The sequence below is a fragment of the Ochotona curzoniae genome, unplaced genomic scaffold (assembly GCF_017591425.1).
Source record: "Ochotona curzoniae isolate NIBS_2020 unplaced genomic scaffold, NIBS_Ocur_1.0 scaffold_4505, whole genome shotgun sequence".
Lineage (NCBI taxonomy): Eukaryota > Metazoa > Chordata > Mammalia > Lagomorpha > Ochotonidae > Ochotona > Ochotona curzoniae.
The window spans coordinates 21,271,315-21,284,569 of NW_024467118.1; the positions used below are offsets into that span (position 1 = coordinate 21,271,315).

General features: G+C 40.8%; 1 protein-coding gene across 3 annotated transcripts in view; it reads right to left on the bottom strand.

Moving 5' to 3' along the window:
- Positions 1–13,255, bottom strand: part of ARAP2 (ArfGAP with RhoGAP domain, ankyrin repeat and PH domain 2) — a 172,145-nt gene that overhangs the window by 71,358 nt on the left and 87,532 nt on the right. For all 3 annotated transcript variants that reach the window (XM_040965926.1, XM_040965927.1, XM_040965924.1), the window contains exons 12-15: positions 11,869–11,954; positions 10,999–11,181; positions 7,828–8,002; positions 7,253–7,387 (exon numbers count right to left, since the gene is read on the bottom strand). In XM_040965926.1, coding sequence (XP_040821860.1) covers positions 7,253–7,387; positions 7,828–8,002; positions 10,999–11,181; positions 11,869–11,954 — 579 coding nt within the window. The remainder of the gene's footprint in view (positions 1–7,252; positions 7,388–7,827; positions 8,003–10,998; positions 11,182–11,868; positions 11,955–13,255) is intronic.

Genomic DNA, 13,255 nt, shown 5'->3' on the forward strand with positions numbered 1-13,255 from the left:
AGGGTTCTGTCTGTCCTCACTGGTGGCTTGTAATCCCATGCGAGGCAATAGGTGTCTGGAACTATAACCATCGGGCAGTACGCGCAGGAGACCGGCAGTTTCAAGGACAAAAGCCACCCTCAGAGAGGAAACGTCAGAAAAATCTTTACAGCAAGAAACAGCTTTAAAACAGTCCATTATGACTGGGAAGGCATGCCTCTAAAACAGCAAAGAGTGTATGCAGAGCCACAAGCATTTCCTGATTCTGAGAAAGAACAGCGTGAGCAAAGTCACAGAAGGCGAAATCCAAACTCCTATTTGGACAGATAAGATTACACACCAAGTGGGGAAATGGTACACAAGACGGCAGGTTCATGACAGAGGCCAGGCCTCCAGGGCCTCACATGACAGGTGTTCCAGAGTTTGTGCCTCTTTCAGTAGACAAGTGGGAGACATCTGAAAGTCCTAACAAACAGTGCCAAATGAATGATGCATAAAATAAATGTGGATGCAGAATCTAATTATGCAAATTCTAATGGGAAACAAATGACAGAGGTGCACACAAACTCATTTTAAGTTAGAAATATGGGCTTGAGGAGATTTAGTTCTGTCATATTATCATTTCTATAACCATTTATTAGCTTTAGTTTCATAAGTGAAACGGGCCAGAGGTCGGACAAGGTAGGCACAGATATTACCCTTGAGGATTTATAGCAGCACAGCTGTGATGGGAAATCTTGACATTTCTATTGATTTGGGAAGCAATGAAAAGCTTTGGCAAAATTATCCTGGATGATATCTGTCTGCTTAGGCCAATTTAGACGTGAACTCTTGACTCTGACTTTAAAAAATGTCAATAGCCCCTGTGCGACCCTCTGTGCAGCACAAGTCTTACTGTTAATCAGTTACTGCATGATGTCCACCGCAGTAAAAGTGGGGCATGCAATGGATACCTCTCAGGACTCGGGCTTTCAATAGGCAAGACCTTGGGTGCACTGGCAGAAGGGTTATTCATTTCTTCTTACTCAATTTTAAAAAAATCATTAGCATAAAAAGCACAGTTTTCATCCATCTCATAGATATAATTCTAACATAAACATACTTCCTTCTCCTATTCTCCTTTCCTCAATCCCCTCCTTTAGTTTTTCTCTAATTTCTGCAAAAGCATAATTATAATTTACTTTAATCACAGGCTTATGCACCACTAACCGTAATATTCACCAAGCTAAAAGGAAAAAGACCACTGTTCCATGGCAGTATAAACAAGGAATTAAAGACAAATTGCAAGATACTACTTTGGTTTTTACACATTGTTTGTAAGATATATATATATTTATTTATTTATTTATTTAAAAGATGTATTTGTTTTTATTGGAAAATCAGATATATGGAGAGGAGGAGAGATAGAGAAGAAAATTTTTCATCCATTGATTCACTCCCCATGTGGCCACAGCGGCTAGAGTCAAGCTGATCTGAAACCAGGAGCCCAGAGCCTCTTCTGGGTGTCCCACATGGGTGCAGGGTCCCATCCTTGACTGCCTTCCCAGGCCACAGGTATGGAGCATGGCTGCTGGGACATGAACCAGCGCCCATATGGGATCCCAGCACATGCAAGGGTGAGGACTTTAGTCAGTAGGCTACTGCACTGGGCCTGTATTCTACATTAACTACCATGTGAATGAAAACATGTAATATTTGTCTGTTTTGACTGGCTTACTTCACTAAGTATAATGGCTTTTGGAAGGAAAACTGTAGGATTTACATAAGCATGAGTAAAGAACACCAGAAGTGATGTGCACCAATATGATTATGGAATCATATCAACATCCAAACATATTAGCATGGTTTTCAGAAACAGCCTACTGGACAACACAAACTCAAAGACCATCTAGAAGCCCAGAGGCAGCCATGTTATATAACAGCCACACTTATTGCCACTCCTCTTCCTTTTCTTTCCATTTTTGCATAATGCACAATTCTCCACATTTTATTGGAAGACCATATCAAAACAATCTATTATGATGCCACTTCCCTATAGCCATTCCTACAGCACAGAACATTTAATTAACCTTCACAAAGTCATACAACGACTTAGCATCAAAGCAAGTGGCAGAACCCAAGGCAGCTGGGGTCTAGATGTTATAACTGTTAATTTAGGAAGATACACAGTGTATGTCCATGAATTTTAAATGTTGAGCCACCGATGTCCTTTTAAGAGAAACATATTAGGACACAGAAGTCACACTTTCCAATACATGGTATATAATACACTGAATGTAGTTAATGGAAAGATAGTTTTACAAAGCCAAAAAACTGGGCCCGGCATGGTGGCGCAGTGGTTAAGGTCCTCGCCTTGCACGGCTGGGATCCCATATGGGCGCCAGTTCTATCCTGGCAGCCCTGCTTCCCTTCCAGCTCCCTGCCTGTGGCCCGGGAAAGCAGTCAAAGACAGCCCAAAGCTTTGGGACCCTGCACCCGCGTGGGAGACCAGGAAGAGGCTCCTGGCTTCGGACCGGCATAGCATCAGCCATTGTGCTCACTTGGGGAGTGAATCATCGGATGGAAGATCTTCCTCTCTGTCTCTCCTCTCTGTATATCCACCTTTCCAATAAAAAAATAATAAAAATAAAACAAAGCCAAAGAACTATTTTCTGATGAAGACTTTCCTTAATTGATCACATTCAATAGCCACTGAAAACAGGAGTACACTTTTGGAAAACATTTATACGAAAATAAGCTCAGAGCTGGCACAATGGCTCAATTGGCTAATCCCACATCTACAAATGCTGAAATCCCATACAGGCGCCAGTTTGTGTCCAAGCTGTTTCACTTCCCATCCAGCTCCCTGCCTGTGGCCTGGGAAAGCAGCAGAGGATGGCCCAAAGCCTTGTGACACTGCACCTACATAGGAGACCTAGAAGAAGCACCTGACTCCTGGCTTCAGATCAACCAAGCCTTGGCCATTGTGGCCGTTTGAGGAGTGAACCAGCAGATGGAGGCCTCTTCTCTCTATTAATCTGTCTTCCAAGTAAAAATAACAAAGCTTAAAAAAAATAAAAAGAATATAACCTTGGCTTTCCATAGAACAAAACTGTAAAAGATGCCTCAACATTTACCCATGACAGTAAGCACAAACAAGCCAAAGCAAAGCTTCTGATAAACCACATTAACCACTTTCTTTTTAAAAATCAAACACTGTGGGCACTGGATGGTAGCCTAGTGGCTAACCCTCACCTTGCACATGCCAGGATCACTTATGGGCATCAGTTCTAATCCTGGCAGCCCCACTTCCCATCCAGCTCCCTGTTGTAGCCTGAGAAAGCAGTCGAGGATGACGCAAAGGCTTTGGGACCCTGCACCCACATGGGAGACGCAGAAGAAGCTCCTGGAGCCTGGCTTCAGATCGGCGCAGCTCTGGCTGTTGCAACCACTTGGGGAGTAAATCAATAAATGGAAGACCTTCCTCTCTTTCTCTCCTCTCCATATATCTGACTTTGCAATAAAAATAAAATAAATCTAAAAAAAAAAAAAAGATCTGATGTTTCCTTGGGAGTAAGTAAATGTAAAACAACAAAGTTTGAAAAAAAAAAATCAAATGCCATGGAACAAAATACAGTTGTGCAGAAAAAGCAAAACAAAACCACGATGCTATCATTCAGCTCTGGCTTTAGGTTTAACAACAGCTATTACTCTTTCTCTTCATGACCACTAGATTGAGGAGAAAAAAAGAAAAAATACAGATCAGTCTTGATAACCGGAGGCCAGAAGAACTTGAGATCCAGAGATCCTGAACTGATAAAAGAGCACGTGCATTTTCCTGCCCCTCTCCAGGTGTTTGCCTTTCAGAGGCAAAGGTTTCAACTGGACCCTAATCTCAGAACGTTCCCAACAATTCATCTTTCCCACAAAGCTTATGCTTTCCATTAGCAACACTACTAAGAATCCCGGACAGAGGATGGAAAACAGAGAAAACAAAATATTGCTTAACAGTTTAACATGTCATATTTCAATGGGATCTTTTATACAAGATATGCTGTGTGCTAATAACTGCATCATTAAAAATAATAATAATTTATTTGAGAGGCAATGTTACAGAGAGATAGAGAAGGAACACCCATGCAAGGGGAATGAGGGAGGGAGGGAGGGAGGGAGGGAGAGAGAGAGAGAGAGAGAGAGAGAGAGAGAATTTTACCCACTGCTTTACTTCCAGTATGGCCACACCAAAGGGTTGTATCAGAAGGAAGACAGCAACCAGGGTTTTCCTTGAGGTTTCCCACGTGGATGGCAGGGGGCCAACCACTGGGTCCATTGATGCTGAATTTCCAGGCTATCGGCAGTAAGGAGTCAAATCAGAAGTGGAGCATCCAGGATGTGAACTAGTTCTCACTAAAAAAAGTTAGTACTACAGGTGGTAGTTTAACATATTCTGCCAAAATACTGGCCACAAATGAATCACTTCATACCCAGATAAAAGCTGAAATATAATTGTGTAACTTGCATTTTCATACTGGTAGTAAAATGCATGAAGAAATGGCCATTCTGGGGCGTGCATGTTAACAGGTAAAGCTCCCATTTTTGACACTAACATACCCATATGGCAATGCCAGTTGCAGGACAGGCAGATCCACCACCAATCCAGTCTCCTACTTAGCCACCTGGGAAGGGAGCAGAAGATGGCCCAAGTACCTGGTTCCCTAACACCCGGTGCCTGAATCGAGTTCCTTGCTCCTGGCTTTAGCCTGGCCAGCCTCCGATGGTCACTTGAGGTGTAAATCAGAGGATGAATATTCATTCATTCGTTCATGCATTCAATCATTCTCTCTCTCTCTCTCTTGCTTTCAAAAAGACATACAGAGAGACAGAAACAGACATGCATTCAACAAATGGTGATCACAGGCGTACCATGTATTGGCATTGTTGTAGGCAGCATTCAATAGTCCAATATCAAACTGGCAAGTTTTCAGATTTTATAACCACAATTGTCTAAAAAATTTTTTAAGTGTTTATTTGCTCCAGAGAATATAAGAGGCTTTAAGAACACAATTTTGCTTTTCAAATGTCCTATTTGATCTTTTTAAAGTCAAGTGGCTTGAAACATGAGGCTAAGATCTCTCAGTGGTTACGGGACACATTCCAGAAAGCTTGTAAGAGCTCGCAGACAAGTATATTAACAGCTTTATCCAATTATTTTAATAACAGCTCTAGTGAATTCAAAGGTTATCTAGGTTCTGCCACCTTTCCTCTGATCAGTTATGTTTGAACTACTTACAGGTTAAACAGTGGCAAGAGCAACAAAAGATGAAAAAAAAAACATTCTCTCTAATATTTGTCATTTATTATCAGACACAGTAAAGGAAGAATAAAAACTTTTTTTTTTATGTGCTGAAAGAACCAGCCCATCTAAATTTAAAGGTAATACACATTGTCACTTTACTCTTTCGTAGCCAACAACACTTTGATCAAGCCTGAAGTGTTATCTTAACAATTAGAACACTAGCCATGTGTGAAATTCTGCTTCATGCTGAGTTTCTTCTTTTGCGATAAAGCTGGTTTAACATCAACTCGCCCGCAGACTTTGTGCGAAGATTACAATCATTGTTCATGCAGTCTCTAAAACAATGTCATGTACAGACAGCGTGGGCTCACCCAAGGGCTGTGACTCTTCGGGGAAATCTGACAGAGTTCATGCCAGTGCCATTTGGCTCTGGGGGTATACGGAGAAGACAAATAAAACTTTGATGATGAAGTAACCACTTCAAATGCACACGTATCACAGCTGATAACCTAGAGTTAGTTTTCTATCCTCCTGCTCTTTGATAAATTAACACTGCTAAATTCCACCAGTTAATGAATGAATGAATGCTAGGGCTACTGAGGTTCGTTAACCATCAGTGCACTCAGCAAATATCTCCTTCCTCCGTTGGAGCCGGACAGGTCTCACTGTCTTTTCCAGCAGTTACGTCACAACTTCCTACAAATGTACTACACTGGCCATGAAGTCTGTGTCTTGATTGTTTTTTTTTTTTAAAGATTTATTTTTATTATTTTCTTATTGGAAAGGCGGATATACAGAGAGGAGAGACAGAGAGGAAGATCTTCCGTCCAATGATTCACTCCCCAAGTGAGCTATGCCAATCCAAAGCCAGGAGCCCCTTCCGGGTCTCCCACGCAGGTGCAGGATCCCAAAGCTTTGGGCTGTCCTTGACTGCTTCCCCGGGCCATAGGCAGGGAGCTGGAAGGGAAACGAGGCTGCCAGGATAGAACTGGCGCCCATCGGGCATGCAAGGTGAGGACCTTAACCACTGCACCACTGCGCTGGGCCCTTGATTGTTTTTTATAAATTCAACACCCAGCACTAGGTTGACTCAAGAATGTAAATGAATAAATGCCCACTAAGAAGAGACTGCTCAGCTAATTCCCCAAACCTGGAGTGCACTCTGAAATCAAACTGATTATCATCTTTCTCTTAAACCTTGCTTCAGTTTTCATTCTGCTTAAACACAATCATACACTTTTACTCAGAGCATACTAAATTCTGTCTAGTATCACCTGACTATTCTTTCAGCTGACCATCTCAAATGTGAAAATGTGAAATGCTCCCAAGCCCTGAACCTTCTGGCATGCTGACAAGATGCCACAAGCAGAAAATTTCAAACTATGAAACGTTCTGTGCACAGAATTGTTAAAAACACTGTATAATTGACCTTCAGGTTATGTATATATGAAACACTAGTGAGCTTCACTGTCCCGACTCAAGTCCCATCCCCAAGATATAATAATATATATATGCAAATATTCCAAACTCTGAAAAAAAATTCAAAATTTGAAGCCTGGTGAAACTGGAAACGCTCAGGCCGGCTGGCACCACACGTTTTTGTAGGGTATGCTTAACACGCACGGAAGAAGTCACCGATTTTCCTTAACACGGTCTCACTGGGTCATGTCAGGGTGTACATCCCTAGAAGCAAGGGGTGACTTTCAGGTTCATTTTGGAAATGAAGTTTAAAATCTGAGACCGAGTCACCCAGAAAGCACACATCAGTGAACTCTGCCGGGAATCTGCTCAGCATTGCAGCCCAGCTGCAAGTCCCTGTTGCAGGACATGAAATACCATCTTTGCCTGGAAGCATCTATAATCCTCCAAAAATATCTCTCCATTGTAAGATCAAATCTAACATCTTAAGGGAAAAAAGAAAGAAAAATTTAAACCCAATTGTTTTGCTAATGGAATAAAGTTTTATCTGACAAAAAAATCTAAAAGAAGAAAAGATACCTTCCAGCAGTTTTTTCTCGGAAGCCAGTTTAGAAGCCGCAGTAGGAGCTTGATACAGAAAGTCACAAAGGAACGTGGACTGGGAGGCCTCCTGACTTAATCCGCCCTCGGAATGAGTGTCATGTTGGGGGAAATCTAGAAAAAGGTGCAAAATATAAAAGTTATTTTTCCTTTGCTTATAAATATGGAGATGAGTTCAATAACAGCACCCTCAACTTTACCAAAAAATAAATATAGACACTTTTATCTTTCTTTGCATAAAAATTACAAATATGCACTTATGTAACGCTTAGTATTCATATATGAAAATCGGATTTAATTTTAGTGGAAATGATTATGCAGGATTAACTATTTTAATCTTCCATTTATAAGATTTGACAAATATAAAAGATGTATGCCTAAAACTTTTTCTTGACATGATATAAAAAAGGTCTCAAGTATCCTCTATCATTTGGGTAATTATATTTTTCTTCATTCTAATAGTTTCGTGCATTACAGAAGCAAGTGAATTCGTGCGTCCATTTTTATAAGGATGTATTAGAAAAGAGCAGGTTAGTGCAAGGATGGGCGCAGACCTGAGAATTTGTTGTGGTAAAGAAATTCCATCTGCAGACTCTGCCCAGCCTTCTTGGCCAGCAAATAGGGGGTGCTGTGAACAGGGTCTCCAGTTGCACACATGACGTCTGCTCCACTGAACAGCAAGGCCATCGTTTCCAGAACATCAGGTTTCACAACAGCAGCACAGAGAGCCTAGTCATTAGAAGAAAACAGAGCTTGAAAGGCAAGAAAGTATGATTCTAACACTTCCCATCAGTGAAAGTCTGGTGGCACAGTCATGGAAGAAGGCTGCATTACTTCTTCCTAAAACACTCATCATGACTATGGCCTGAAGGAGGTAGCAGGCAGACAGCCCTGTACTGTATGGACTGAGAGGTAATGTAAGACCTCCAAGTCCCAATGCATTGCTTTGGGACTGTGAAATCCCTTCTAAGCCCTCCTGTGAGCAGTAGAAACACTGTTACACTTAGCCAAGTTGATAATGGTTGCTACTCATCTCAAATGTAATAATAACATTTCCCCTAACTGTGAATATTTTCTGAACTATTCGGGATTGGTAAACTATCCAAATTATCATTGTGCTTTGAGAATGTGAACTATTGAGTGCAAGGAAAATTCAGTATCTTCGTTTTGTGGGGAAGAGAGTAGAGAGAAGAGTACATGGAGGCACTGAAACTAGCAAATGCATGGACCAAACCATGCATTTTTTGCTTCAAAATAATAAGCTGCCCTCTCCTTTCTTCCCGTGATGTCAGTCCTCATCTGTCTCATTGTTGGTTACTTCCGTTACTCCCAGGAGTACGTGGACAGTCTGCTGGTGAAGCTGTCTGCTGTAATGCAGCTATTGGGCAGTCATTAGCCAGCCCCTTGAGCAGCTGAGGGGTCCCAGGATGAACCGCAGGCACTGTCCAGAAAGCCCATCATTACGATTCGTACTGTGGTGTAGCTCACCTCCAGAATTCACTTCAAACCAGCATCCAAAGGCCTGAATTCTTCGTTCAGACTTCACGTTAATCTCCTGGCTGAACTAGGACCTATTGTTCCTGGAACTGGCACTACTGTCATCCCTTTCAAATGCCTACAGTCTCACTTCATGTATATTTCCTCTTACTCTGTCTTGTCATGTTATACTTTTCCTTCAAGTTGTTGGATTGCGACTATTTCCATTTAACCTTTTGATTTTACTGTTGTTACCATGAATAAAGAGGCAAATCTATTTACTATCAGAATTGTATCTCCAAACTAAGCATACAACAGTTACCAAATACAGTTCTTTAAAAAAAAAAAATTTAAAAACAGTCAATTTCAAAGGGCCTAATTGGAGATAAGGGCTGATACATTAAGCTCCCCCAAAATTGAGAGAGATGTGTTTGACTGGTACATAATTTAGAACAATCTAATGGCTTGGCTCTTAGTAAATATGTGGCAGGCCAACAGGATCCCAGTGAGAGAATCAGTAACTAGCCAGTTATAAGATTTGTATTAGCATCAAGTAGAAAAGGAATGTAAGGAACATATGGCCTTGCTCTCTACCAATTACCTTCCCAAATTCATAATTTAACTTCTTAATTTTATTTATTTAAAAGAGCACCAGAAAGAGAAAAAAAGCAATGAGCTCATCCATCAGCTAATTCATTCCCCAAATACTCATCATTTCGGGCCAGGCCAAAATAAAGAGCCAAGAATTCTATCCAGGTCTTCCCAGGCATGGCAGCAATTAGAGCCTCTTCCCAGAATGCACAGCAGCCAGGATCTTGGTAAGAAGCAGTGGTAGCATCGTATCCCAGGCATGCTGAGTGCAATGTCCTCTACATAGTTAAGTCATCGAACTCCAGTAAAGAGGATTTGTTTAATCATAGTCAATGACATCTTCTTTTAATTCTACAGCTTATAACCAGACAGTTATTTTAATGGTGCAATCAGCATCCTTCAAAATGCTACACAAAAAGATTCCATATCTTTTTTTTTAATTTATTTTTTATTATCTTTATTGGAAAGGCAGATATACAAAGAGGAGGAGAGACAGAGAGGAAGATCATCCATCCGATGATTCACTCCCCAAGTGAGCGCAACGGCCCATGCTATGCCAATCCAAAACCAGGAGCCTCTTCCGGGTCTCCCACGCGGGTGCAGAGTCCCAAAGCTTTGGGCCGTCCTAACTGCTTGCCCGGGCCACAAGCAGGGAGCTGGATGGGAAGTGGGGCCGCCGGGATTAGAACTGGCACCCATATGGGATCCCAGGCATGCAAGGTGAGGACCTTAACCACTGCACCACCGCGCCGGGCCCAAAGATTCCATATCTTAGTAACAACCAACATCTAACCAAATGATTTCCTGACATCTTGTTTCATTCCCTTCCCAGCTCAGGAACTTATCTATATTTACTGTCCTGTTTAAAATTAGCTAGTGACCTGATTTTACTAGAACTCTCACATAAATGAAGTGGGAAAACTAATTTGTGGAGAACTAAGCCAGAATACAAATACAAATCAATTTGATACATTTTATTTTCATAGGGGCACAACAGAATTTATTTTCAATAATGTTCAGCCAAATGCTGCAAGAATAGGAATCCTTATCCAACAGCATTATCATTAAACTTATAGAAAAGAACTGATAAATGTGAAAACAAAAACAAAAACCATGTGAGGCTTAAAAAATCCTGCCATGACTCCACTGGATAAACCATAAGTTGTTAACAATAAACTCAGTAAACTATGGCAACACTGGTGACATTGTCAGCAACATATGAATGAAGTTATGACTGAACTCTTAAATCTAAGACATTTTGATGTTTGAAATTTACTTATTTATTTATTTCGACTTACTTGAAAGGCAAAGACCAAGCCAGAGGCAGGCAGGCAGCAACAGGTCTCCTAAACCCTTGTTCACACTCCAGAAATAAAAGCTGAGGCTCGACTAGTCTGATGCCAGGAGCCAATAACTCAGTCTAAATCTGCCAACTAATTTGAGTTGTACAATAGAAAACAAGTTGTACATTAGAAGAAACACAGGATTTGAAGCAGGCAAGCCCAGATTCAAACTTGGGCATTCCGATATTGAATGCAGGTATCCAAAGCAGCATTGTTGAGTCAAAAATCTATCCCACTTTTTATTTCTTATCAGACATCCTGGTACATGTTTAAAGACAATCTAGCTGAGGTCTAAAACTATGGTGGACTGAATACCTTATTTAATTCTTCTTTAGTGAGAGATGCCAAAAGGGTCCTTCTGAATTTGCCTTCTTTGTATTTCTGAATAATGAAGTTTTTTCTCTTTTCCACTGGTGAATCCATGTGTAATTCTTCATCCTTTTGAAGATTACCAGCCCAAAAATCATTTGCTCTTTTGTTTCCAATGATGATAAAAAGCTTAATTGTCAAAAAATAATAAAAAAAAACAGTTCATAGACATATTTTAATCTGCAGAAAATTGACTCACGCTACAAGTTAAAGCATAAACCAATATAAAATACAAGAAAATACATGAAAGATCCAACTCATTTGAAAAGATGAAGTGTGAAAGTCATACAGTAGCTATTTTTAATACAACTTAGCTACTTTCCATACTGGTAAAAACTTAGGCTAGAAAGTAACTACAAGCAATGCCAATTTCAGCAAAGTATTCTTCGTAACTTAAATGGAGACAGATTCATGTACAAAGGCTGAATACGTGGTTTGATGTGCTAGTGGGACAGGAGCAAAAATGAAATAGCAGAGAGCCAGTTGGACTCAACCACAGTAACAGAGCGCAGCAAATGAATCGTGTCTTTTGCTCAGTATTTACTCTCCCCTTTCTAATGTTTTATCAAGTCTGGGTTATAAAGGCTTTTAGTTTAATTGTCAGAAAGCTGTCACATCTGTAAATGTAGTTTTTACCTTTTTACTTTTAAAGAAAAATTATCATATAGTGTAAAAGAGTCATGACTATCAATCAGGCTATAAGCCATTTCATAACGTGCTAACAGCTCCATCAAAGAACCCCTAGAGCTTCACATCACCCCACGGCATTCCTTTCCCACAGCCTCTGTGGTTCTGGCCACACACAGTGGAACTCACCTCTATGAGTTCATTGCTCCAAATGCTGGCATCCATTTTTAGACTTCTCACCTTAGAATCTTTTGGTCCCAACGATCTATGTTGTCCTGGAGTGTAACAGAAAAAGTATTCCTATTTCAAAGTGTAGGTAAACTTTAACTTTCTCTAAGAATAGTAAATATATTTACACATATGTATGTGTGAATGCACTTTCCCACTTAAAACACCAATATCCACTTTCCCACGTGACAGCAACACTAAGAACAGCAGTGGCCAATTACACAGCAGTCATCACTACACATAATCATATACCCTACAATGACATAAAAGTACACTTTAAACGGAACATACTTGCATTAGAGATACATGACTATGTAGGAGTCTGAACCTCTGCATAGGCACAGGCATATATACATACATATTAGTACCACAGGTCATTGAAAACCTTTTATACTGAATTTCTTTACCTCCCAAGATTTTAAAGGCATGTGTTTAAATCACATATTTACATAAAAATAATTCCAGATATGTTCCTCTTACACCAAACCAGCTACAACTCTACTAAACATGAGTGTAAAAATATGGGAATCTGGGCCTGGCAGCTAAAGTCCTTGCCTTGAACACACTGGGATACCATATGGGCGCAGGTTCTAACCCTGGTGGCCCGATTCCCGTCCAACTCCCTGCTTGTGACCTGGGAAAGCAGTTGAGGATGGCCCAAAGCCTTGGGACCCTATACCCACGTGGGAGAGCTGGAGGAAGTTCCTGGCTTCCGGCTTCAGATCGGCGCAGCACCAGCCATTGCGGTCACTTGAGGAGTGAATCATGGGATGGAGGATCTTCCTCTCTGTCTCTCCTCCTCTCTGTATATCTGACTTTGCAATGAAAATAAATAAATCTTAAAAAAAATATGGGGGTCTATTTGGCATAAACTTTATGAATGGGAATATCTGCATCTGATCTTGGAGTGCCTAAGTTCCAATTCTGTCTCCATTCCCAACTGCACCTTCTTGCTAATGCACATCCTTGGAGGCTACAGGAGATGGCTCCAGTAGCAGGATACCTCTCACCTATGTGGGATACTGCAATGAGTTTTTAGCTCCTGATTTTGTGCCTGCCGCCACCCTGGATGATCTGGGCAGTTGGGGAAACAGTAGATGATATCAACTCATACCTCTTTCTCCTCCCTGTCATTCATAAATAAGATACTGTTTATTCTTTATACTACATTTACAAATGGAAGAGAGTAAGCACCCAGTATTCTATTATCTTTGATAACCCTATTCAAAGCATCAGTAATTCCTGGGCAGCTAGGCTGCATCTCAAGATTTTCATGCTAAGAGAAAAACAGGTACACAAGATATAGTCCTGGGTCTATATTACAAATCATTTGTCCCATGAGCAGTAA